This window comes from Meriones unguiculatus, chromosome 1 (assembly GCF_030254825.1).
Source record: "Meriones unguiculatus strain TT.TT164.6M chromosome 1, Bangor_MerUng_6.1, whole genome shotgun sequence".
In the NCBI taxonomy this organism is placed as follows: Eukaryota; Metazoa; Chordata; class Mammalia; order Rodentia; family Muridae; genus Meriones; species Meriones unguiculatus.
In genome coordinates this window covers 128,856,068-128,883,610 of record NC_083349.1, presented here as the reverse complement: position 1 = coordinate 128,883,610, position 27,543 = coordinate 128,856,068, and the positions used below count along the sequence as shown (strand labels likewise).

Sequence of the window (27,543 nt, the reverse complement as noted above, 5' to 3'; positions counted from 1 at the left end):
TAAAGGGACAGAATAGAATCATTAGGAATAGAAGTGAAATTCAACGAGTGACTAGATCTTAAAGAGTGACAGATGATTTCAGCAGGGATCCTGGAAGGTCTGGAGTCCAGACTGGGCTGACCATTGTGAACTACTGTCTCCCTAACTTGGGATCTAACACCTTTGTCCAAAAAGAGATGGAAAGTCTAGTAGATATTTACCTCTGAGTATTTAGTTGCTGGGTAAGGGAAGCTATGGATGAGTTCAAGTCTGAGTTCAAGTCTGGCCAGTGTTAGAGAGACAGATGTAGCTGCAGAGATAGGCAGAGGCTGATGGCTGGAGACCTGACTTATCTGCTGAGGGAACTGGGCTTAAGGACAGTGCCCTGAGGCTTGTTGTGTTGCTGCCAGTATCACAGAGAGCACCTGCAAAGAGCTATGGAAGAAGGCTAGAGAGTAGTGGAGGCTGGTGTGAGAAGGCAGGTTGGGGCTGGGGTGGTTCAGTAGGTAAAGGAAAGAATGCTACCCAGAGGCATGAGGAGGAAGGACATTCCAGTTTCCAATTTTCCATGCTGCTGCTGAGTCCCTTCCCTCTCTCCTCTCCTCGTCCTCTCCTTTCTTCTCCTCTCCTCTCTCTCCCATTTCCCCTCTTCTCCCCTCCCCTCTATCTTCCTCTCTTTTCCTCTTCCCTCTCTCCTCTCCTCTGCTCTCCCCTCCCCTCAATATTTTCCTCTTTTCTCCTCTTCCCCTCCCCTCCCCTCTACTCCCTTCCCTCTTAACTCCTTTCCTCTCTTCTCCTCTTCTTCACTCTTCTCCCTTTCTACCTTCTCTCTTCCCCTTTCCCCTCTTCCCTCATCCCGATTTTGTTTGTGACAACCAGTTTTATGTGTCAGTGCAGAAAGGCTGCAGTTTCCAGCTGTTTACTGTTTAATCCAGCACTATGTGCTGTTGTGAGAATATTTGTAGTGACCAACACCCACCTCAGTTTATTTCAGCAAAGAGGAGAGGGACAAGCTCAATGGCAGGCTTTAAGAAAAGACAGGTTCCCTGGCAGAGAACTGAGCATGAGGCTGTAGTGTCATGGTAGCCTGGATGGATGTCCCAAACTCCCCAGCTCAGGTGCAGGAACCCCTTGCCAGGGTCCCTTCCATATCTCCTATGGGAGCCATTTCTCCGGGAAAGCCTGACTGGGAACTTTCCTCGTTTCCTGGTGCTCAACAAGGTCTTTCCCCTGAAGTGCTCAGGATCTTCACCCTGGGAACTTTTCTTGCTTTAGTTCTTTGGCAGTATTCTTTTTCTCATTTTCTCGGTTCTCTGTTCTTGTTTTTCGTTTTCCCCTCCCTCAGGAACTCTTTAGTAGTAGGTTACTAACACTCTTGCACTATTCGTTCATTTTTCTGAAATATATTTACAGCATTTTGTTAGCTCTTTACAATTTATGGGGGTTATCTTCAGTTTTGCATCTTAACTTTCCAGGTAATTCTTCCTTTGCGCTTAGGTTTTAAAGATATATTTGCACCCCTTTTCCCTGGGTTATAAATACAATACACTTTAATACTCTTTCTATCCTTTCCTGACTGCTAACAAATGATGAGCTTGAAAAATTTTCTTTTGTTTCCATGGTATTTCTGTGTGTGTGTGTGTGTGTGTGTGTGTGTGTGTTGTTAATTTGTTTCTTTCTTTCTGCTTCCCCTCTCTTTTTTAGGTTGGTGTCTTTATCTTCTGTCAAGAAACTCAGCATTCTCATTAACTGGCTGTGGCTCTTGGCTCTTGTTCCCTCTCACAGGCACCAGTGACTATCAGCATTTCTTGCCTGGCTGTTGACTCTAGTGGGGAGCCAGGCCCCCCTTCCAGAGGGCTGGACCTGGCAGAGACTGCAGATTCACAGGCGAGGTCAGTTGACTCAGCTAGAACCGGAGGCCAAGAGGAAGGCAGGGCCTCTCCACTGCACCTCTTATTCCTATTTTCTGTAGAGATCTGGCCATTTTCAGCCTTCAGAGCACTTGTTCCCAAGGTTCTGGTGACACATCTGGTTTCTTTCAAAATGTTCTCATGCTCCCATTGTCTTCTTCTTCTCAAGCTGCTTTTGCTTCTGTGGCATCGATACATGGGAAGGACAGTTAAAAGTGAGAGTACCTCTGTTGCAGACTCCTCAGGATGGATGGAAGCCATCAGGTAATATGGCTGTGGTGGTTGTGGGGATAATGATGATTGTTGACATAATGGTAGTTATGGTAGCAGTAGACACTAACACCACCACTGTATCACAGCTCCAACAGCTACTGTGATAACAACCACCTCCACTGCAACAACCATCCCTACAGTTTCCATAATCGCAAACACCACAACTAGCACCCACACGGCCCCCACACCCACAACCACGGCTCCCACAACCTCAGTCACCACAATAACTCCTGGCACAGGCCCTACAATAGTCTCAATAAGGCAAAACCTATTGTAACCATATCTTCTACAACTACCACACCCAGAGCCAGAGCAATCCCTATACTGCAACAGCCACCACAACCGTGATTGTTACCATTGCAATAAGTACCATAACCACCATGACAAGCATAAACAATCAAAACCACTCCACCATAAGCAGTACAACCAAAATCCCTGCCGCCACAACCCTCTCTGCTGTGGATGAAACAACCCTTGGAAATAGTATTGAAGACACCTGAAACCATTCCTGTCACCTTTTAGTCTGCCATTTTGAGAGAGAAATAAATGTCTCAGTGAGAGTCTGCTTTGCCAAGTTCTGGGGAAGCCAAACAAACACTCTAGAAAGATGACAGAGGACTTACTGCCCAGTGTGAGACCAGGCAGGGCTGAGCAACTCTTCTAAAGGAAAACATAAGCCTTATTTATAAAAAGACTTGGTTATAGAGTGTGAGTCTAAACTTTGGTTTTGGAGATGTTTTTCAGTTTCCCTGTGGAATAGAACTGAGGTGACAGTAAACACGGTGCTCACTTTGCACGCACTTGTTTTTCACTATTTGAGGATGTTGTCCTCAAAGCTCCAATCAGCTATCAACACTCACACTCACTTTCCTTTTATGAAACGGTGCCATATTCACATGTGACATACCTGCTTTCCACTGACTTCTTTTTCCGGGGCACTGAGATGTGAACCTTGGTCTTGAACATACGACAAGCATTCTACAACAGAGCTATGCCTTTTACCTTAAATCTCCTCTAGATCAATTATACTACTCAGGACAATGTAACTTTCAGAGAGGGTGAGAGGGGCTGGAGTGAGGGCTCAGTAGTTAGCAATCATACTACTCTCGCAGATGACTTGAGTCCAGTTCCTCGTTGCCTGTACTATGATGCTCACAACCACCTGGACTCCAGCTCCAGAGAACTCCATGTCTGGACTCCAAGGACACCTGCATTCATACGTGCACAGAACTCCCCAAAACACACAGACACACACTTAATGAAAATACAAACAAATCGTAAAAATAGAGCAATATAACCGCTGGGGAAAACTGGTACTATACGGTGCTGCTTTGGGAAGAATGACCAGAAAAACTGTACACACGTGCAGAACACAGGCCCTGTGCAGTTGGTTGACTCCTGGGTTGGGGCAGCTGCCTCCACTCACACAGAGAAAGTAGGTTCCAGGTGTTATGAAGCCCACCTGCCCCTCCTCCACTTCTGCATCCCTCTCCTGCAGGGAGAGGGCAGCTTGTGCATGTCCCTGGCTGTTCCTGCTCCTGCCCACATTTACTGGGCATTACTTCCAGAGGATGGAGGATTTGGAGCCAGCTCAGACCTGTCGGAGGTCTCTCCTGCATTTGTGCTCCCTCCCATAATCTTGCACATATCAAGTGAAGCTCACCTGGGTACTATCCATTCCAGGCCCTCAGATCTGCAGAGAGGAAACACGGTGTCCCATCGTAACAACACTTGAGCCCTGCCCTCATCCATCCCTTCCCAGATTCAGGAAACTTTTGTACAGCACCAAGGGATGGTGATGGTGGGAAGGAGAGAGCATGACCCAGAATACACCAGGACACTAGGAACCTGACTAGAGCTGTGTGCTTACCTTGAAGTCCTTCCTCTCATTCTTCCTGAGGATTCGGAACATCCTAGCCATGACCTCCCTACCCTGCCCAGTATAACGATGTCCTCTAGCTTGCAGTCTCCCCCACCTAGGCTGCTCCCACAGATGTTCATGCCACTCTCCTCATTTTGGCCTTCTGACCTCCACCAACACTGTGCTTCATTTGATCACTAGATAATGTCCTCAATTGCTCTCTCTCTCTCTTCTCTTCTGACAACAAATGTCTCCCTCTTCCTGACACTTTCTCCTCTCTCTTTGATCTGGACTTCAGAAGCGTCTACTGTGATGCCCTTGATACTGTTAATGACCAGACCTAGCCCAGTCTGGTCTTGGTCCCAGCCCTCTGCCTAAGCCCTTCACAGAAAGATAAGGGTACCCAGGCTGAAACGTTTCCAGTTTGGGAGTTTAACCATCAATTAAAACTCTACCTTGAGGCCCTCTTAGCCATGTGGCCTCTGTGATATTAGTCTCTTTTGGTGGTCCTTCCCTGTCACGCAGTCTTGTCTCAGTGTTATGGTGACCTTGATATCTTGTTCTTGACCTCAGCAGCCAAGGGGATGTTTTCCAGAGGTGTCCTGAGGACTTTTCCCATGCAACTTCTGCCCCTATAAACCACAGACTTGTGACCAGATACTGATCTCTCTCTTACCCTATTTCCAGCTGTCTGGTAGACATTTCTCCTCTAGAATGCCAGAAAATTTCAAGATGACACATTGAAGCCACCATAGCTTACCTCTGTCATAGTCTCAATGTTTGTGTGCTTCAAAGTTCACATTCTAAATTAAGTTTCAGTCTTATTTGTGTGTGTGTGTGTGTGTGCGCGCGCGCACATGAGTTCAAGTGTCTACAGTCCAGAAGAGGGTATTTGATCCACCAGAGCTGGAGCTGCAGGTAGTGGCAAGTTACCTGATGTGGTTGTACTCAGTTCTGTGCAAGAGCAGCATGCACCTTCAGGAGCTGACCCATCTCTCTATCCCAGTTCACATAATTTTGGTTGCTGTTTTTATTTTTATTTTTTTGTTTTTGAAACAGGATTTCATGTATCCTAGGCTGGCTTTGAACTTAATATATAGCTGAGGATAACCCTGATCTTCTGATCCTCTCTCTCTTATCGCTGGAGTGCGTGGATTAAAGGAGTGCACCACCACACCCAGTTTCTATAGGGAAAGAGGCAGTGCCTGAACTCTATCCCTAGTCTCCCCATCTCACAGAGTCCACGCATCCATGAACCTACTCCATGTGACCTACATCAGGATACAGAACCCTTAATGAGGCCATTAAGGCTAAATGAGGTGAGGTGGTGGGCCCTGACCCGAGGAAATTAGTGTTATAAAAAGAAAACTTATATTCTCTCACTACCCTGTGAAGCCAATGGGAGCCAGGAAATGGTTCTCACCAGCAGCCCCCAAGGCAATGCCTCAGTTTCAATTTCAGGCTTCGATTCCATTGCATGGAATGGTTTTGTCTCTTTAACATTTTGTTACAGTGCTCATTTACCTGCCCAACTTTAGATCACAGTTCTTTTCTGTACCCCATGCTCCATATTTTCCTAGTCCTTCTGTGGCTGGGAGTCCATAGCGGTTTCCTCAACAGCCCCCCTCTGATTTCTCCTTCTGCCTCCTATCCTTTTTCTAGTCTTCTATACCATCTGTGGAACCACAAAATCTAGGCTTCACCTAAAGCCCTCCCCACATTTTCTTCTTCCCTACTGTGACTTCCTCCATCCTCTGCAATCATCCTGGCTTACTCATTCCCTGGTGATGAGACCCTTCTCTTTGGAGCCTGGGTTGCCTTGTTGCTACAAAATTCAACTCTTCTTAGTATATTCTTCCCTTCTCTAGGAAACACACCTTGGGATCCAGCTTTGCAACCCACACCTGCTGGCTCTTCTGCTGAAATATCTCCACTCTGAGTGAAGTGAGTGGCTGATGCACCATTAGGCACCAGTAGCTCTTCATGAGAGAGGGGGCAAGGCAGCAGCCTGACATTTCCTTGGGGGAATTCTCAAAATCCCTGGGCCTTCTAGGGAGTGTTTATGGTTTCCACTCAGGCTCCCCACTTCAAGCTGCACTGTGCTCTGCCATTTTTTCACGTGTGTCCCACTTTATCTGCCCTGAGTCTGAGGCCTTCATGGGTGCCTCTGTGCCTCTGAGTGAAGTCCTTGGGTCCATGACCTACTGTTGTGGCCTGCATGGGCTCGGCCCTAGTGAACATATAAATGCTTGTGGATGGTTATATACACACCGCACTGCACCTTAGTCTGGCTGGTTTTCCTCCTACATCTGGGTTCTAAGGCTTTGAGGGACAGTGAGAAGCATTTTCCTGTCCCATGTTGTCCGTACTTCCACTTCCTCCTGAAGCCACAATTTTCTTCATCAATATCTGATAATACTGCCATGACAGTGCTATCTCCTAACTTCCTTTTGGGGGTGTGACCTTCGTCTCTAGTCACAGCCCTCAGTTTTGGAAGTTGCTGAGAGGCTCGTGTTAGTAGCTGTGACAATGAACTTCATAATTTCCCACCCATTCAGAGGTCCCAGGAATCACGTGACCAGTGGCCTAGATTGGTTCTCAGGACCACAGATGGACCCAGGAGGACAAGCCCCATGTGGAAAAAAAAAAAAACAGCAACAGTGAGAGTGAATACATCACCGAGAATGTGATATACACCGAGCACGGCAAACACGCCAAGGCCATGATTGCTTCTTCTCCATACCATGCCCCCTTCTCTATAACGAGCTGAGGGAAGCACTGCAAGGGAGGGGCAAGAAGATGGTGAGTCCCACGGGGTCCCCAGAGACTTGCATCTTTGAGGGGAAGTTTCAGAAGGGGTGGCAAGTGAGCAGGAGTTGGTTGCACACCAAAGACACTTGTACCTCCGGGGAGAAGTGATGGGTTGTACCCCTGGATGGGTCTCCTCTCTGTGGTGCCTGAGCTCCCTCTTTCCTTGTAAACGTTCTGTGAACAGCCAGTACTTTCTAGATTTTATTGTGCCAAATGAATTGCAGCCTTAGAGAATGGAATGAACACCCCCCCCACACACACACACCTCAGACTTGCTACTAAGAGGAAAATGGATAGACTTAAGATGGCAGCTCCTGTAGGGGCAGGGACACACAGAACGTTCCACCTCTTCTTAGGCCTGTCTGCAGCTTGGTCAGTCTGTAACCAAGTCAGGGTATGAAACTTTATCTTTGCCATGTTAGAAAAACGTGCCCTGACTCACACAGGGGCTTTTTAACTTTTTTAAATGTTACAGTTAGTTCAGGTTATAGGAAGAGGAACTTTGTGGAGGGCATTTTGGCACTATCTGTTCACATTTTATGAACACACTGCTGCTGGAGACTGGATTCTGCTGATCCAGTGTTGCTGGCATACCGCCAGGCAGACACACATGCAGGTGTTTGGGGAGGAAAGTGTCCTCAGCCTAATTTTAGTATTTGAATCTAAGGGGGGCAGGCAGTGGAGCCTGGTGGGAGAGGCTGACCCTGGAGAGGGGAGGCAGCTGGGTACAACCAAGGTTGTTGCCCTGATACCTGCTGGCCCCAGGAGTGCTGTGAACAGATGGGTCTTCTTGTGCCTATTCAAGAAACTGTTTGTATGAACGGGGGCACTAACTGCCCACGCCTGGTTGTAGGTGTACTCTGTATGCACATACTGTTGCATAACTTCAGAGAGAAAACAAGGGCCACTAGCCTTGGAAAGCAGTTGGGAGGACAGACTATGGAAAAGACCTCTATTTTTTACAAAGTACTTAGGCCGCTGAATTTTTCTACCTGAGCAGGACTATCTGTTTTGTTTCTCTTCCTTCTTCTTTTTTTTTTTTTTTGTGCATGCATGCATGTTTGTGGTGCACTAATATGTGAATTAGTCTGAAAGCTGTGCAAACCTGGGAATACATGGAAGCCAGAGGACACTGGATATCCCTCTCCATTACTCTCCACCTTGTTACTTTGAAGCAGGGTCTCTCCCTGGACCTGGAGCTCAGGGAGTTTTGGTCAAGCTGGCAACGAACAGGCCCCAGTCATCCCCTCAGTGCCAGAGTACACACACACACACACACACACACACACACACACACACGAAGAGGTCTTGCTTGTTGCATGGGTATTGTGACTCAAAGTCAGGTCTTTATGCCAGCACAGCAAATGCTTCTCTCCACCGAGTTAGCTCTCCACCCCAAGAGTTTCTTCAATAACAGAAAATACTTCACAATGTTCCAGCTCCGTGTCACACACTCTTGAAGGTAACATTACTTCTTTGGCCGGCATATCATCACCTGGTTATATTTTTAGGTAGTTTTACACAGATCCGTGTGTGTATGTGTGTGTGTGTGTGTGTGTGCATTTCCATGGGAGAAGTGTCACAGGGTATCAGCAAGGGAACCACTGTGACTCCTCCCCACTGGCAGGCACTGACACTCAGACACCAAGTCTAGAGGGTCGTGCTGCCTTTCCTGTGAGACTGGCTGCAGCTTTCCCGGGGAGCCCAGGACACACCATACAATAGGGCTCTTTGGTGAAAATTGAGTTATATGTCTATCTAAATTAAACAAATGAAAATGAATGGGGCTGACTGAGTCTCCTGGGAGTTTTCTCATGTATCTGACAGGGACCTGCTATGAGGCCCCTGTGCAAGCACTACCCTCTTTTCCCAGGAATTCCAAGCAAGACATAGTTCAGTCTACAGATATCTCAGTGAGTGCTCCTGTGGGTTCATGTGAGAGAAAGTCTGCTTCTTACTGTGAATCCTGATATTAAAACAAATAACAAACAAAAAACAAAAAACAACCCCCACCCCAGAAAACTACGGTCCTGGTAGGTAGATGCAGGTGAAGTGGTTTGTGCTTTTGAGATAAGTTTGCAGCTTTGCACATCTTTCCCCACATCTCCACATTTTGTTAGTTTGGTGGATGTTTCGGTCTTGGCTTTAAGGAAGGCGGTGAAACCTGTTCCCTCCGGGGTCAGCCGCTACAGCTGAAAAGCGCGCTGGCAACGTGCAGACTCACCTGCGGTGTGTGAGGAAGCTGCCACTGACGTGTCCCGACCCATCACACCCGGGTGTAGGGCAGGACATGCCCTCAGTCTTGACTGACTTCCAGGAGAACTGGGAGCCGTTGAGGTACCCGTCTTTCTGCCTCTTGGCCGCCAAGGGGCAGCCTGAGGCGCTGCGGTGGGATGCATACTTCCCAGTGATGTGGCCCTGACCGTCACAGCCAGGGACCGGACACCTGACAACAGACAGAGGGCAAAACTTCATTGTCTTCCCTGTCCTGGGCATCATAGACTCGGCAAAAATAGTCACCCCGTGTGAAAGAACAAAAGTGAAAACAAAACCGCCCATGCTCTACTGGACAAGGGAAAGGGAAACAGGAAGGGGATAGGAAGAGCCAGGTGTGGTGGCACGCGCCTGTAATCTGAGGTGGCAGGAGGAGGATCAGAACCAAGAAGACCTAGAAGGACACCACCTAGTGGGGACATGTGGTATTTCACCCTTTTAGAAATGGACACGAGGGGCAGACAGGCAGCTCAGGGTACTATATCCTGTGATTTGGGAGGCATGGAGACTCTTACACGAAGACCTCTGATGAGATGCAATTGTATGCAGAAAATGCCATATGTTCCATTTCTGGTGGCAAAATACAAAGCTATTGGGTCAGTGTAGGAGTTCAGTTAATATATGCTAATAAAAAGGCAATTTCAGCAACCAGCATTCTCTCAAGGGTTAGGAAGCGCTCTGTGTGGCTGTGCTCTCAGGGGGACACAAAGGTATCCCTTCAGCTAGATGAGATGCCATACCTCAGGAGCAGCATCTACAGCTCAAGAGCGGAAGGTGCAGGGAGCAGAGTTGCTGTGGGGCCCCACCTGGGATTGTACCGCTGATCGCTTACATGGGAGGAGCCCAGACTCAGTCAAGAAAGTGTCTCAGCGTGCCTCAGAGAAGGCTGAGGCTGACTTCCCAACCGCTGCTGCTCAGGGCTGTGTGTCTGCTTGCATTTTCTTTTCATTTTCCATTTCTCCCTCTCCTCTCCCTCCTCCTTTTCCCACCCCTCCCACCCCCCGCCTTTCTTTCTTTCAACAGGGTCTCATATAGCATGGGCTGGCCTGATGAACTGGCTATGTGGCTGAGGATGACTTTGAACTTCTGATTCTCCAGTTTACATCTTACAGGTCTGCACCACCCATGCTCATATATGCAGTGCTGAGTTTTGAACCTCATACATGCTGGGCAAGCCCTGCTACCAACTAAGTTATATCTCTACCCTCACATTTCTTTTCAAATAGCAAAATTTACATGGCACAGATTCCTTATGTTTGTTTGTTTTGATAAATTTTAGTTTATCTTAATGTTCTATGTTTTCATTGACTTTTGTTTGGGTTAAAACTTATCTCTCAAAGTACTTGTATTGAAATTTAATGCAAACCCACCAGGTTTATCTTGTGAGGTTTGGGGCCCTGAGAGGGAGGGAAAAACAGGGAGAAATAGAAAATAAAAATTAAATCCGTTTAGAACCACCAGCCCTTTGGGTTGCAGAGGAAGGTGCAAACAGTTCCTTCCCAAGCAAGCCTCAGGAGAGGAAGCGCTTCTGCTGGTCTTAGCAAGCTACATGAAGGGAATTTGCTTTCCGTGTTATAGCTGCAGCCCCCAGTATATTCAGGGGAAGGAAGCGTTTCTTGAGATTTGGGTCACTAGATATATCACTTGGTGACCCAGATTATGACTGGACATCTGAAATGTTGTGGCCAGTTAGCAGATGCTCTTTGGTTTGGGTTCATCTGTCCTAGTTGTTTAGTGAAACCTCAGCAGATGTCTTCCAGAACCTGCTGGCCCCTTTTCTCATGGATGTTCAGTGGGTGTGGCCCTTACTGGCCCCCATACCTGATTGGCTCCTGGTCTTCCTTGTCCTCTTTGCTCTGTGCTATCCGGATGCCACTCTTCTTTGCTCTTGGGCACCCAGAAAGGCTGAAGGAGAGACAGGTTTCAGAGACACCAAACACTGAGACATGGGTAAAACTTACACACCAGTGGTCTGATTTCCTCTACAGCCTGGGATTTGGGGATGAATTAAAAATCGAGGGAGAAAGGCCATTTTGAACATAACCCCTATGTCTTCTCAATGCCTTTGTACTCTGTTAGTTCTCTCTCATAGAGGTTGAGAGCCTTGGGTGGACTAAGTGCTGTAGATATGGGGAATGGCCAGATTGAGAACTGGAGATAGTGATGGGAAAAGATGCTGGGAGAAGGTTCTGTGGATGCATATGGAGGGGCAGGGGAAGAAGGGAGGGGGAGATAAAGGGAAGGACGGATCGTGAGGTGACATGAAGGGCAGACAGGTTCATCTTGATGCTGTGAAAAGCCCTGCAGCCCAGGTGTGTACTAGGAACTGGTCTACCTCACCCAAGTGTAGACTTCTGGTTGTATCTGCAGAAGAGATGCTGGAGTCTGAACATGTTTGTTTTCCTTTTAGGTTTTGGACATAGAGACATTGGAGATTTTATCAAGGAATCTTCAAGTGCTAGGCCCCCTCTGAATGTCTCTCCCTACATCTAGACATCTTATGCTGGGCATGCAGTGTGGGCTTTGGCCTATGCAAATCTTGTGAGGCTGACCATTCCCTCACTGTCCCAACACATTCCTCTGTCACCTCTAGCTCAGTGTCCCTTGATGGCTTTTTCCCCTGGACCTCCACCTTTGTTTTGGCCTCATACACCCCTTGTCTGCCACGCTTCTCTTGGACTTGGCTTCCACATGGAGGTCACATCTACCTCTGCTTTTTCTTGCTCACCTGTCCCTCCTCCAAAAGCTCCTCTAAGAGGCTGGTCCCAAAGATGTGTGAGACACCTTATATTCATCTGGATCTTTGGCTCCTACTCAAGGCCTTGCACAGAGCAGTTGACAACTAAGTATCTGCTGAGTGTTTCAGCATAATGGGGAAATACAGACTCAGGAAGCAGGCTTCTCTCCCAACACTGTGAGGTCCAGTTTCCTGCTCATTATGCTCGGTGGCTTACAAGCCCTAGGTTACAGGGTTTTATTCTCACAGACAGCACTTTAGGACTTGACTGCAAGTTTGATACAACCCCTATTACTCTTCTTGCCTGACAGAAGCACATAGATTTCCCAGCTGAGCACAGAACATCCCAAGGCCACTGTCAAGGACTTTCCAGTTTTCCAGTGACTAAACACTTTCCTTCTGTTTTTCTTTTGTTACACACACGCACACACACACACACACACACACACACACACACACACACACACGCCCCTCAGGATGTTCCCAATTATTTGCTATGTTGCCTACAATGATCTTGAATTTATCATTCTCTTTTCTCCACCTTGTCAGTACTGCAATCCTGATATCTCAGGCAGCATGCTTTTAGGTTTCTGGGAACTAAACCCAGGGATCTGTGTATACTAAGCAAACATACAACTACCCACAAGCCCAGACTCAATGCTCTCTATTTATGCGGTGAAGCATGGACATTAAATCTATTATTCTTCAGAGACTCCTGAGACTCCCATGGTGACTACAGGTCAGCCTGGAAACAGCACCAGGCTGGCTGCTGAAGTATTTATCCTTTTGCTGGTAGTACTTGGCTATGTCTCTCATCATGGTTCCTCAGACCAAGATTTTAGAGGAGCCTCCCACAAGAAGGACAAGGAGAACAGGAGGTCAGGGAGGGTACAGCTATTCCATGATATTTGTGGTTCTTCCTTATGATCCAAATGGGAAGACGCCAGCTGCCTTCTCTTTTCAGTTGAGTGACAGATACACAATTGTTTGACCTTTGAGGGAGGCCTAAAGCTCCATGAACCACTCCTCACAGCAAGCTAACAGCAACTCCAGGCCCATCTTTCCTCTCTAAGTACCTTATTTAGAGTATTTTCTTTCCTCTGACTCCTTCAAAGTGAAGGCAGAACCCTCCTGCCTGGGAGAGAAAGCTTTGCTTCTTCCTCTCACGTCTGCCTTGCTTAGTTGTCTTAGAGTAAGAACCACACGGGGAATGTATTTGAACAGAAGCCTATATGGCAGCTTTCACATCCAGATCATGATATGGCCACTCACTTCTGGCCACCAGTACTTTCCTTCCTATACCCTTGAGTTTTTTCTCTACTGAATAGGATTGCATATATGTTCAAAGGGCTCACATTGGGGAGATCCCTGTGCCATCATTCCCAGCTAGGAGGATGCCAGGCTTAAGTCAACATGAATACCAGTCCCCACATCCAACTCCTTTTCCTGCCTGGAGCTGCTTAAGGCCATGCCCAGGCATCCCTGTCTCTTTCCTCCAGAGATTAGTTGTCCCTTGAAGACAGAACTTTCTTAGTTATCCTTGTTCCTTGACCTCTAGAATGTAGTATGCACTCAATGAATATCTGTGGAATTCTAAGTTTCTAGACTCTTGGGCTGACATTTGGAATCATGCTATAAATTACTAAATAATTCCTAAGCAAAAACTAGGTTTCCCGAAATTCACTACCATTGATTCAGAGACTCACTAGATATTTATATTTTTACGTGAAAGTGTATACATTAGAGATATGTGACACTCTCAGGAGGTTCTGATGGTAGGCCTCACCAGGTCACACTAAGGTTCATATCTCTAAGTTGTTTGCCTGACTTTAAACTAGGGTCAGACAGATGAATGGGACCTTCTTAAGCATGCCAGTATTACCTGACATGACAATGAACTTCCCTGCTCAAATCCATCCCTAAAGAAAGAACCAGAAGCTGTTGTCCTCAGTAATCTGCCTGCGGCTCTGCCTCCTGCCTTACTAGGAATGTAATTTTGAGTTGCAGTTTCTGCTTTCCTCTGTAAACCAACAGCCTGCTCTGTGCTCGTCATCAGAGCAGTTGCTGCTCTGTGGCATGAAGTGTTGCAGATCCTAGAACTGAAAACAGCCCATTTGAGTCTTTGTCTGAATTATTGTAGGTTGTTTTTGTTTGTTTGTTTGTTTGAGAACAACAAACATGATTGTAACACTTGACTTCTTAGGGTAGAGAGACAGACTAAGGTGGGCCTTAGCCACCTCAGGTGAGGTGAGAGGACGGGGGACCTGCACCTGGGAGCTATGTGTCTGGATGAGAAGTGTCACCTCCAGGCCAGAATGTTGCTCAGCCAGCCTCCCTTGGGTAAGGGCAGGGCTTCCCGGCTTCCCGGCTTCCCGGCTTCCCGGCTTCCCGGCTTCCCGGCTTCCCGGCTTCCCGGCTTCCCGGCTTCCCGGCTTCCCTGTTCCCTGTTCCCTCAGAAGCACGTGAGCAGCTTCTGCCAGCAGGTCTGTGACAGTTTCCATAGCTCCCTAGTGAGGGGTAAAACCTTCTGATTCTGTGACCCTCAGAGAAGCCCTTCTCCTGGTGCTCTGGATGCCAGCAAGCCTGCTGTCTTAACCTATCTTTGAGTCAGATGATGCTTCTCCTAATAGCAGAGAAGGTCTCTGGGATCACTGAGAAGTCTGGACTTCTCAGAGCACAGTGAAACAGGGTAGAAGGTACTCTGAACCTTTTGGGTCTTTCACCTCATAGAAGAACAGCAGAAGAGGGCTTGAGAGAACACTGAGCTGACAGCATGGCAGCATGACAGTGTTCCTGCTTCAAGTCCTCATTTCAGCTAAGGTAAAAATAATCTCACAGTTACTGAGACCATTTGTGTTTGAAGCTCAGTGCAATACTTGTTCCATAGGATGTCATCAGTAAACTGTGTCCTGTGTTTTGGGAGGTTATTAGTTGCTTGTTAAGATGTATAGATACTTAAATGGGAGGCAAAAAATCCCCTGTGGGACACGAAGTAGAAGCTGAGGGTCTGGGGTATGTCTTGCTATTGTATGATCCTTTTGAAAAGGTGAATGGAAGGGCTCAGTCAGAGAACAAGGGAAACCCCTGTGAGCCTGTGTGGTAGGAGCACTCAGAAGCCACTGAACCACTGTAGTTTAAAAACAAAACAACAACAACAACAACAAAAAAAAAAAAAAAAAACAGAAGAAGGAGGCTCCATGGAAGGCTAGGAAAAGAGCACACAGAACGTCTTCGAGAAGCTGAGAAAATGATCAAGAATTACAAGACAAAGTCAGCTCAAGGCTGCAGACTGTGAAAGCTACAGGCCCATCAGAGGACAGTGGGAGGGGAAGGTATGGATGAAAGCATCAGAAAACATCACAGTCCACAGATATTTGTTAACATGAATTCAGGGGTCATCAAATACGACATGACTGGAAGCTGCACCACTGTTCAAACCCAAAACAAGCAAGTTCCAATTGCATCCTGTCTACTATGTCTCTGGGTACACCCTCTCCCTGTGGTTGGACCCCACCCCATGGTCTCCCAGTACTATTCTGGGCTCATAGGTTCATGGAATGTGACACCTGACCTAGATACCATGACTTATGTCATCTCTTCTAGCTTATCTCTTTGAGCCTCAGATTCCTCAGATCCCCATCCCCCACATACACAAAATGGGTTGAGTATGTAGAGAGCAGCAGGAGGGGGCATAAAGCCTTGTAGTGATTTGAGTAAGAATGGTGGCCCCTATAAGCTGGAAGGCTTACTCATCAGGGAGTGGCACTACTTGGGAAGGAGTAGAAGGCTGAGCTTTGCTGGAGTAGGCATGACCTTGTTGGAAGAAGTATGTCACTGAGAGCTGGGGGTTTTGAGGTTTCACGGGAATAAGCTAGGCCCAGTCTCTTTTTTTCCAGCTGCCTTTGGATCCAGATGTAGAATGCTCAGCTACTTCTCTAGTACCATGTCTGCCTGTGTGTCACCAAGCTCCATGCCATCATAATGGACTGAGCCTCTGGAACTGTAAGCAAGCCCCAATTAAATACTTTCATTTATAAAAGTTGCTGTGGTCATGGTGTCTCTTCACAGCAACAGAATACAGACTAAGACAATCCTCCATTTCATTTCTATTACAAAGAGGCCTGTGGTAATACTCTGGGCTCTTCAGTCATAGAACAGGGCCATCATGTAACTCCAGACAGGATGATGTGTGTACTCATTTTATGACCAGGAAAGACAGACTTATGGGTGTCAGAAACTATCCATGGGCTCTTACCCTTGGCCTGTTTAGAATCCTTGCTCTGAGACCTCACTTCTTACTGTGGCATGAAGATGCTCTGAACTCAAAACTGAGCTGAATTGTCACATATCTGGAAAACCCAGTGCATCCCTGTCTAGCAAACTTTCTTTTATGGTCTCTATACTGTAAGTATCTCATGGCCTGTGTTCCTGGGAAGGGATTCAGGAACATAAAAGAGAAAGAAGATTCCTAATTATCCTGTGGCTAAGAGCCAATAAGCCTGAAGAAGGTATCCATCTAGCTGTTGGCTTCTGTCTTTACTCAACGTATACAGACCTTTGTTTATTTAGCTGTGAACTCAGTCTTTCCTTAGTGGAACATTTACAAGAACTAGGAGCTGAATGCACTGTTCTTACTTAACACACCTGACTTTATTTCAACTTGTATGTAAAGGAATTTGTTACTACATAACACTTCAGTAGACTGCACTTTCTATTTGCTAAAACTGCTACAAGACAATATTTGCCCCAAAATTTCTCCTCAAAATCAAATTTGCTTTGCAACTCTGTTGATAAAGCCTGAATTTACCTCAGCACAGATCATGGCTTAAATATAAGCTTGATATACAATACACACACACAGACACCATGCACACCCATACATATGAACACTACCACACATGAATACAAAGATACACAACACACATATACAGCCTGCACACACACACACCACACATCCACACATGTTCATACCATGTACCCATATACATACACATGCACACACACACCATACATGTACGCAAAAAAATACAGCACACATGCATATGCACACACATGCTCATACACACCACACACATACATCATATATATCCACATACATAGTACTCATACACTAATCTCACATTATTTTGAGGCAAAATCTCTCTATGTAGCCTAGCCTGGCCTTGAACTCTTGGTGATCCTCCTGCCTTAGCTTCCAAGTGCTGGGATTACATATGTGAACCATCATGCCTGGCTCTAAACTACACTTTAATGACACATTTGTGTCTTAATAATACCCAACATTCTAAATAAAAAATGTAAAATGCTTATACTCATTATTTTTTTTTTAAGTAGGAAACAAGGTATAGGCTGTGGGGTGATCAGGAAACTGCAATATTCAGTTGTGCAGATTTACAAGACGATGAATGTTCTAGAGGCATTTATTTTCTAAAATATAATACAAAGACTGGAATAGAATGTGCCTGACTTTACGCATTTAACTCGAGTGCTTTTGAGTTATTTTTAATATAAATCAACCATCTACTTTGAAAACCCTTTCAGAAAGCTCTCATTCTGTCTCACACACCTGGCAATACAAGTCAAAGGCTCAGACCTCTCCTGACCTGGTGGGGATAAGTCTGGAGACATCTTGACTGGCACCTGAGGATGGAGGTCATGGAACCATTCAGCAGCCTACAGCTTGAGGGAAACCTCATAGCACAGGACTGTCAGTTCACAAATCCAGCATCACTGCACCTGGGAAAGCCAGGTGGAGGTCATGTGCTTCTCTGCGCCCAGACAGCACGTGCATGTCAGTTTCTGTAGACAGTGATGGCTCCACAGACCCCCAAATTCTCAGAATGTGATGAAGATCATCCTCGGTGACCAAAGTCTGAGACGCCCCACCTTGAGTCCCTACCCTGTTCTTGTAGAGTGAAGCATGAGCAAGAGCCCTGCCGAGCTAGCTTAGTAAAAATCCCAGGCCCTTGGTGCCTGCCTCATGGCCATCTTACGCTCTGCCTGCTCTCAGCAGTAACATTATGGGGTCCTTGCTGATCCCAAAATGATGATTTGCCACCTACTGACACCCTGCTGGCTGCGGACCCCACTTGTCCTTATAGGTGTCTGATGCAGGATTTCTGAACCTGTCACCAAGCTCCTTGAAGAGAGTCTGCCTTGCTGTCTTTACCAACTATTTCACCTACCCTTATTTTGTAATGCTTTTACCAAGATTTTTTTTTCGACTCTCTTTCAACATCGTGTACCCGTCATTACGTGTGCACTTCCACTACGCTGGTGGAACAACAGGTAGCGGAGGCCTTTGGTCAGTTCATGCGGTGGGGGTTCTGTGTCATTTTGTAGCCTCTCTGTTCTCATTATGAGGAAAGAAACTTTAAAATTAAGCCTTTCTGTGAGAGTCAATCTTGCTTATAGTACTTGCACAGCTTTATGCTTCAAAGCCTAATGTTAAGGGGACCACCAGCAGCATGCATGCATCAGAATATTTGCCTACATGGGGTATTCTCAGACATAACACATTTGGAGATGAGTCTTTTCCCCTTGTTCTACAATGGGGGATGGGAATGTTGTTTTTTTTTTGGGGGGGGAGGCTCTTGCTGTTCTAGGGCGGTACACAGACCCAGGGGAGATGACCATCCTAGCAGCACCCAAGAAGACAGTCTTGTGACCCCAAGTCCAGATCCCTAACTGAGGATAGCTAATGAGGCACACAGCTGGCCTGTACCTCACCCAAGAAAGCAGCATCCCTGCCAGGATGGAGCTGCTGCTCTGCGGAGGGAGCATGGTTCTGACGAGTCTACTTACCTTCGATGAGAAGCATAATTGCCAGTGATGTGTCCAGAACCGTCACAGCCTGGGGTGGGGCACCTGCAAGTACAAATGCAAATGGGGTAATTTACTTGAAGGAAACCAACTTCCCTGGGTAATTGACTTTATTTATCCAAAAGGCAAACTCTTTACTGTGCACTCTTCCTACTAAGAGAAACTAAATTGATCTGGGAGCTCTCTGGCTCACTCACGACCCCTCCCACATAGGAATCCATCTTTGCTTCCTTCCTTCCCAGCACAAGGACATGCCCAAAGAACCATGGATTTTTGTGACCACTTAGGACTTCTCAGACTCTGAAGCGCCTAGAATTCTCTGTCACTAGGCTTATGGCTCCCCAAATGGCTTTGTGTACCCTTAACGCTGCTTTGAGCTTATTCAAGGACAATTACTGCAGGGCTTGCTATCACAGTTTACATATGACAAAGTACAAAAACAGAAAGATATGCACCACCATTAAGGGAAATGGGCTCGTCTGAGCCAGAAAAGGCAGCAGCTAGAACCTGTGCTTGGGGTGGGGATAGAATGGGATAGAGCCAGAGTTCTCTAGCCAGGGACCCTTGTGTAGGTCTGCTTTACTTTAGTCTATTACTTTTCCATGTTGGAGTACAATGTAGGAAGCACACCTGCATGCCCTGACCAGGCATCTCATATTAGCCACAGGCTTCTCTACTGAGTCTGTTTAAACCCACAGAAACAAATTCATTGGGCATCTCAAGACGAGCTTACACTACTGAAGGGTTTTATAATTGTTTCCAATTAACGTGTGTGTGTATGTGTGTGTGTGTGTACGTGTGTGTGCCTGTGTGCACACATGGTAGGGTATGTGCATGTGAAGGCTGGGGACAGCGTCAGTATAATTTCTCAGGCACTACTCTTTCTCTTTCTCTCTCATCCACCCATCTATCCATCCATCTTATCTTCTACCTATGGATCACCTATCTACCTATCATCTATCTATCTTTTATCTATCATCTATTTACCTATCATCTATCTACCTATCTATACATCATCTATCATCTATCTGTCTATCTATCTATCTATCTATCTATCTATCATCTATCTATCTATCTATCTACCTCCGTGTGTCTGTCTGTGTCTTCCTGTCTGTCTATCTATCTATCTATCTATCTATCTATCTATCTATCTATCTATCTGACAGAGCCCCTGAATGTCCTGGAACATACCAAGTAGATTAGGCTGGCTAGAAGCCCTAGGGATACACCTGTCTTTACCTCCTCATTAGGTCTGGTTTTAAATTTTTTATTTTATTTTTACACTGGATTCTGGAGATGGTATTACAGTCTTAATTCTTGCAAAGCAAGCACTTTTACCATGGCGCTCTCTCCCAGCCATCCATATAAGTTCTTAAACGCACCATCCCAGGAGCAAGCAGATAGCAATGTAAAAACATGCTTCTCAAAGCAACCACGTTGCCACTGTACCTCTGTTAAGATAAAACTAAGGGACAGAAGTTTAAAAAAATCTTTTCCATTAAATAACGCAGATTCTGTGATCCAGTGAACAAAATAGCATCTGTTAATGAAGAGAAGACTGTGCTCTCCTTGCTCATCCCTACCAAGGGAGAGCCTGAACCCAGGTCAAGAGCAAAGGCACACATGTGGACAGTCAGCACATGTGTTCTGTTCCCAAAGGTCTTGCTTTCCCTCTGCTCAGAAAGTGCAATGCTTAGCAGTGCTGAGGGTGGGCCAGCATGTTAGCCGAGTACAGAGGTGAGACTGGCAGGCTACCCATGCACAAAAATGAGGCTAGCCCACAAGCCTGCTACAGTGAGGCTGGTAGACTGGCCACCCACGGACGTGCCCTCTCCAGATGGATGACAGTGTCAGGAAGCAGGTGGGCACACGGGAAATGGACAAGTTTCAAATGCGTGAATGGCAGATTGCCACACTTAGATACATAAAAAATTTTCAGGGTTTAGAAATTTTCTAATTTCCCTCTGGTCCTATGAAAGGGAATGCGCATCTAGATCTCAGGACACAGAAGTCAGGTCCTTCCACACCATATGTAAGGCTAGAGCTTAATTTATGGCCTGTTGTAGGGAGGAGCAAAGCCAACTGAGCGGCAAGACATTGGGGGTGTCTGTGGAGTGCTCGGGTCCACACAGGAGGAGATGGACCTTTGAGACAAGCATTGGCTACAGAATGAGGGTGAGGTTGTTCCTAATGAATTTTGCTTGTCAGTAGCAGCTCCAGCCCCAATTGGGGACTTGGGTTTGAACAGATTAACTGCGTCAGTCTTCACTTCCTGTGTGATGATAAGACTGCCACTCAATAGCTAGGAAAGTATTTTCTGAGAAGTAATTCAGTGGACTTGTCAAGTGGTTGATTTTCCCAATGCTGAGGCACTCACCTGAGAGAGAATCTTGGAAGCAGTGAAATCATTCTGAGAGCTATGGAACATTGTAACAGCTCTGTTTGGAGGTATATCAAGAGATGCTGCTTCCTAACCACCAATAACATATACTTGGCTGTATTTTCTACTTTAGGGAGATTTTAAAGCTCTTCCTAATTTAAAAACCTAGTGAAAGTTAATTTAGACTTTACTCATTTATCACGAGTAAACCCAAAATGAAAGTGAGGTGTTACAACCAAGAAAGAGCAATGATAATCAGATCTTAAGACCTCCATCCACAAAACCCCTGCAGCAAGTTTTATGTGTTAGGCTGTCCTTTACAAAGGGGTAATTCATCACCTGGTAAGATAGAGGTTCAAAATGTACTCTTTCTATCACAAAAGAAAAAAAAAACTTTCTCACTTTCGGGGATTTCATCGTTTCGCAGAGAAAACACATGAGGATCAGAAGGCTTTCTTTCTGGACCCTGGCCAGGTGAGAGCACCTGTTAGCCGGTGGGCTAACAGGTTAGTTGTGGGCCTGCTAGCAGCCAGGAGGGTAGCTGTGGGCTTAGATAGCCTTTCTCTGTGAGGAGCAAAGGAGAAGGACATGGTCCGGCTCTGCTCCCCTCTCCCTGCACTGCTCAAGCTCAGAACTGCTGAAATTCTTGCTGCTGCTCTCCACCTGCAGGTGGCACCTTTGGGCCGAGAATGCGAGCTCAGGCTGCTTCACCTGCTCTCCCCTGCAGCGGCTCCAGGCATTCATTCCTATCTGACTGTTCAAGACTTGCAGGCTTTCTTAAACTCATAGATTTACATACAAAATTTCCAGCCTTAAGAAATCTCAATATTCTAAACCACGATTTTCTGAAGCCTTGAGTGAGGGAATGATGAGTCCTCTAAAAGAGGAAGCTGCCTCTCAGGCCTGTTTGCTACAGGCCTCAGTGGTGGGAGGTGTGTGGAATCCACTTTTCCCTGTCACACTGGCAACCGTCCCTCTAGGAGCACATCTTCCCAGGAAGGGAGGCCCACGTGGGACAATCAGAGGCAGCCTGTGTGCACAGCTTGGGTTTTGAAACCACAGAAGAGATGAGCTGGGTTCCCATGGAAACGGCCCTCAGCTCCCTTGGGGGAGGCAATGGCTTGGCTGTCAGCACTGAAGTGCTTCTGGCAGGCCAAGGGAGGTTTTAAAGGACACTGCTTGATGGCCCTTCTTGCCTTCCTAATAGCTGCCATAGACAGCAGCACAGGGGTACTTTAGGCTTTTATGGTTAAGGATGTGAAGTTTGTTAAACAAAATGCTTGGCTTTATCGGAATATTCTTTCTTTTTTATTACTATGGGAGTATGAGTAAAAACACTCAGGAAAAGGAAATGATGAATAAGTAATCTTGTTCTATTCTTGCTATACTTGCTTCTTCTTAGACTGTAAGACAAAACACCCTGATCTTTCTGTTATAACTTGGTTTTGTGTTTGCGATATTAAGAGAAAACAATTTTTGGTGGTACATATTTCTCTTTGGCTGAGAACACTGGTCTTGAAGAACAGTGACAGAAAAATAATTTTAAAATGTCTTAAATGGTGCTTAATTGGAGAGACATGCATATCCGGGCAAAAATCTTTAAAATACGAATCCAGAAGTTCTCATAGACCCCAGGGTACGGCTCTTTTCTGTAGGGGAAGTTGTCTACTGCTTACTGGAGTCTGAACCCCCTGGTCCCTCTCTCTCCTGCTTTTCTGCTTATTTACTATCACATAAACATAGGACCTCCTTAAGAATAGCCACTGGCCACACCTACCCAGAGAGTATCAGCTACGTCCCCTAACATAAAAGACTTAGGTATCAGTATACGGAAATACACAATCTTAAAGCCAGACAACTTTGTATTCGCACTTGTCAAAAAGATGGCACAGGAGGCAGCCCATCTCAATTCTGACATGAGTTTGTCCTCAGTGGGACTCAAGGCCCATTACACAGCCCCATGAGGTACCCTCTTCATAGAACCATAACGTGGAGAAAGTAGTTGCATCTACTGACAGCTACTGTCTTCCTAGTTCATTATTTGTGTCTGGAAGTTATTCCTCTATATTATCCCCATAGTCTTTAAAAAGACACATGATGAGGGTCAAGTCAACATTTAGAACTATGTGAAGGAACATGAAGTCTCATGTCATGATGGGCATGCCCTCTGATGGAGCGGGCGTGACACTATGTTAGCCCCCCCCCCCCCCCCCCCGTGTAGTGAATATGTGGCATTACGATACACATGACCTCTGCTCAAGTGGGGATGCGACATCATGGCATCCCTCTGGTTAAGTGAGTATGGCATCATGATAGGTGTGCCCTCTGGTTAAGCATGTGATGTCATGAGAGGTATGCGTTTTGGTTAATGGAGGATGTGGCATCGTGATAGATACACCTCTGGCTAAGTGACTCTGCACAGTATAACACATTTGCTGATCCCTGTGGGCTACAGCGGACCCCATTTCATGCCAAGGCCATGTGATATAAGCTAGCAACTCTCCAACTCATCTGTCACCCCCCCACATCTCTCTGCAGGGGTCACAAAAGCCACATGTTCTGGTTGGGCCAATGTGCTAATACTAGGGTCAGCTCCCTCCGTGTACATGAAAAGGGGTCAGGTTGTCAGACAGATGTCAAGATATCCCAAGTGCAGAGACCCAGAATAGTACGGACAATGTGTGACTGGTACATAACCTAGCACCCCTGCTGTGTGAGACACAGTGCAGTGGGCCCCCAGGTCAGAGCAGGAAAATGTCTGTCTCCAAGTGATTAATGAGTTCTCATGAGAGGGGCAACTGCTCATTTTAGAAGTCTTTAAACAATGGTGCCCAGCACTGCTGTCTGGTGCTGCCTGCCTGGACTCACTGTCCCTGGGGCTGATCACCTCAGGCTGAGCTGGCCCAGAAGGTTAACTTTTAGAAATGCTTGAATTCTGAGCCTGGTGCCAAACTGCAGAGATGGAATGCAGAATAACATACAACATGGGGCAGATGTACTTTGATGGTTTGGAAATTTCAAGAGATCCCCTTTACAGTAACTCTTTTGTTCCTATTTCATAGCAGTTCTATTTTAGTAAAACACAAAACATTAAAAAAAAATCTCTTTAGTGCCTTCAATTTTAAAAGAAATAAAAATGTAAAAGTAGGCCGTCTCTGGGTGCTAACTACAGCTATATAACATACAATGGTTCCTAGCCACAAGCTTTTGCCTGCTTACACAGACATTCCAGTTAAGAACTCTTTCTTTTCTAAAAAACAAACAAACAAACAAACAAACAAACAAACTAACTAACTAACACCCCCCAAAAAAAACATGGCTCTTAAAGTATAATTCTTTTCATCTTTTCTGTCATATAAGTGAAAACAATGAAGAAATGTAGAGAAAGAAACAATAGAGACAATTTTAAATAGACAAATGTCACATGCTTACTCTTAGGTTACAACCTTACATTTTCCCCCCACAAATAGAAAGCAGGTGACTTATCAGGAATATACATGGTATCTGACACTCTTAAAAACATTACCTCAGCTTCAAGGGTAGACAAATCTTTAAGTCGCTTTTCAATTTGTAAGGTATTTGATAATTTTCTCTTTATTTGCAGTTCCTCCCCATTTGTGCAGATTTGGAATGCTGTCCAGCTGTGACATTGCTCAGGGGGTTCGGCACCAGGGCTGGGCAGGCCACCCCTTAATGACTCCTCCCTGGGTGGAGCTCCTTCCTCCTCCGGGAGCCATTTTTCTCCTAGAAGCCCTTTTCTACCCTGTCCTTACTGCCCTGCCCTGCCCTGCCCTGCCCTGCCTTTTTCAAGGTTGCTTTTTGGAAATGCTGAGATCACAGAATGCCTTCAGCAAGCATAGGCCCGGCCTGGAGCTGCAACTCCCTGAATTTGTGCAGAGAAGCTCCCACCTCTGAAACTCCAGAGGCAGATGAAGGTTTTCCATAGCGTAACATTCAGGATGCAGGTACACTGAGACAACCTGCACATTCCCAAACATTAGTAGCTATTGGGTCAGACTTGCTGACGTAGATAACACACAAAAACAAAATACTTGATTTTTGGTTCTAAGTCCTTTCTTTTGTAATTACCAAACGAATACCAAACCAATAAATAGCAAATAGTTGTTTAAATGCCCTCCACTTAATTTTTAGCTAAAGAGCTGAAGATGGTTGGGTCTCTGGTACAAATGTATGATTATGTAAAAGAGTCTGAGAGGCCTGGCCGTGACTCCCAGCTGACAGATTCAGGGAGCCCTGCAGCTCCAGGAGGGAAATGAAACCCATTTGACGGGTTGAGAAGCTTGTCAGTTGATGCCCAATATGGTGGTCACCTAACCCTGGGAACATGTTCTCAGATGCATCAGTGGTGGTTTGGCACTGCACCAATGTCAGAGACAGACCTAGGTGGCATAGCCTGCTATATGCCAAGGCTCTGTGGCATGTGCATGATCTAGCTTCCTGTCCCAGTGTTAGAAACCTGTATGACACATTACATTACTTCACTGGGTGCTACAGGCCATTGTAGCACCATATTCTACACATGCCAAAGCATAAAGTGTGGTAAAAACACACCAAATCCCATGATAGTCCCGAGGACCACCATAGTGTATGCTGTCCATCACTGAGCTAGCCAGAGCTAAGCAGGGCCGGACTAAGTGTCCTGCCCAGAGCATATAAGACATTTTGTAAGGCGCATTTAGATCCCAGGCTTACGGCACAACCCATTGGGGATAGGGACTTTTCGAAGTCAGTCTAATGCTGATGAGGACATCACAAGCTTGCTATCAGCATGGAGTAACCTCTGACATGCACTGAGTAAATGCAACCTTTAGCCATGGACTCATTGGTCCCACAGTGATCCTGGTGTTAGGGATAGAGGACCCATCTCAGAATTGATGAGAAGCCTGGCCGTATTTGATTCATTTCTGTGGGCCACTGGAGCTCAAGCTTGGCCCAAGGTCGGTACCCAGGCTGTGTGGCAGCTGGACTGGCATGCTGCATGCAGCTCTGTTCTTGTGTCTCAATCATGCAGCTACACGTCTTAACGAGAGTCATGTGTGTGGGTCATGCTGCCCTTGGAGGCTCTGGGAAGACGCCTAACTCGGACCCCAACACTGTGACCTACTGCACGGCTGGAGGATGTCCCAGGAACATCAGCAGTGGGCTCCTGTCAGGGCGGCAGAACGTACCTAGCACATCCTGACGTCCCATTCACTTAACAGGATGTGTCCATGGGAAACTGCTGCCAGAGCACATGCACGTCCAGCAGCAGGGGACCAGCTAAACAAGAGGCGGGGCAGCCGCAGTCAGAACCCATGCAAAAAAAAAAAAAAATACAAAAGGTGACTAGTGCAGCGGGCTCAAGGCAACAGAAACCACCATTCCTAACCTCTCGCCATGTATGGCGAGCAAAGAACACGTCACACTGCTCATGGTGGCTGCCGGGGCTCCACATCCCACATGCGAGGGACTTTCATCCAGTGCTGGAAGGTGGGGCTGGGCTGAGGAATACTCACCTTCTGTTGATAACGCTGCGCCCTAAGTCAGCGCCACAGTTAAAGAGTTTTGTGGAGGCTTTTGCAGGGGACTCTCTGGCCCCGGGTGTAGGGTGGAGGTATGTGAACATAACTGCATCTATTCTACTCCACACATAATTGCACAGTCCAAAAGTATTTTCAGAAAGGAGTGAAAAGGCACCAATGCACTCATCCAATAATCTTTAAGCAGACTTGTCAAATAGCCATGATATCCTACTATCTTTCAATGGAAGTACAGTAAGAGGGGACAGGGAGGGAGGGGTGGAAATCCACATCCAGAGTTTCTTGCGACAACGCTCAAGTTCTCAACCATGGGAACTGGGCCCCATACCAGACAGATCGACGGTCTGACTTATCTGCAGTGCTCTTCCACCTCAACCATTACCAGCAGCTTGCACTTGCTCACACATAAACTCAGGGGTGGAGAACGTGCCAGGCAAGTTTCCCAAGGATACTAAGGCTCAGAGTGTAGGAGAGAACCCATCCCATTGGCTCCCACCCAGATTGTGGGGTGGAGGGCCGAGGGAATGCTGCATGGCTGGCCACTGCTCAAGCCCTAAGTGCACACAGAGGCACTGGAAGCTAGCTCCACTTCTCGGACCACATGGCTCCATGCTCTTTTTCAGTTAAAAGCAGGAGGAGTTTGAGTAATTTGGAATCAGGTTGGTTTCTGAAGGCTGCTGACCCCAGCCTGTGCTTCCTGGGACAGCAGAGGGACGACCAAGCTACCTGTTGGGTCGTGCATTTGGTTTCAAACTAAACAGTCACTAAACGGTCACTTCTAATATTTAATCTTACTCTTGTTTGTCATATTTTCTATGGGTCATTTATTTACTTACTTGGGATGCGAACACAGGGTCTTCTATATTGCTGGGACTAGCTCAACCCCCACATCCTCCTGGTTCAGTTTCTGAGTCCTGGGGAGAGGCACACACTACCGAATCCAACCAGGAGCCTGT

At 46.4% G+C, this 27,543-nt stretch overlaps 1 protein-coding gene across 23 annotated transcripts in view; it reads right to left on the bottom strand.

Moving 5' to 3' along the window:
- Myt1l (myelin transcription factor 1 like) overlaps positions 1 to 27,543 on the bottom strand; it is a 392,362-nt gene that overhangs the window by 18,423 nt on the left and 346,396 nt on the right. For all 23 annotated transcript variants that reach the window (XM_060366542.1, XM_060366574.1, XM_060366552.1 and 20 more), the window contains 3 exons: positions 18,650 to 18,712; positions 10,930 to 11,013; positions 9,059 to 9,280 (listed from right to left, as the gene is read on the bottom strand). In XM_060366542.1, coding sequence (XP_060222525.1) covers positions 9,059 to 9,280; positions 10,930 to 11,013; positions 18,650 to 18,712 — 369 coding nt within the window. The remainder of the gene's footprint in view (positions 1 to 9,058; positions 9,281 to 10,929; positions 11,014 to 18,649; positions 18,713 to 27,543) is intronic.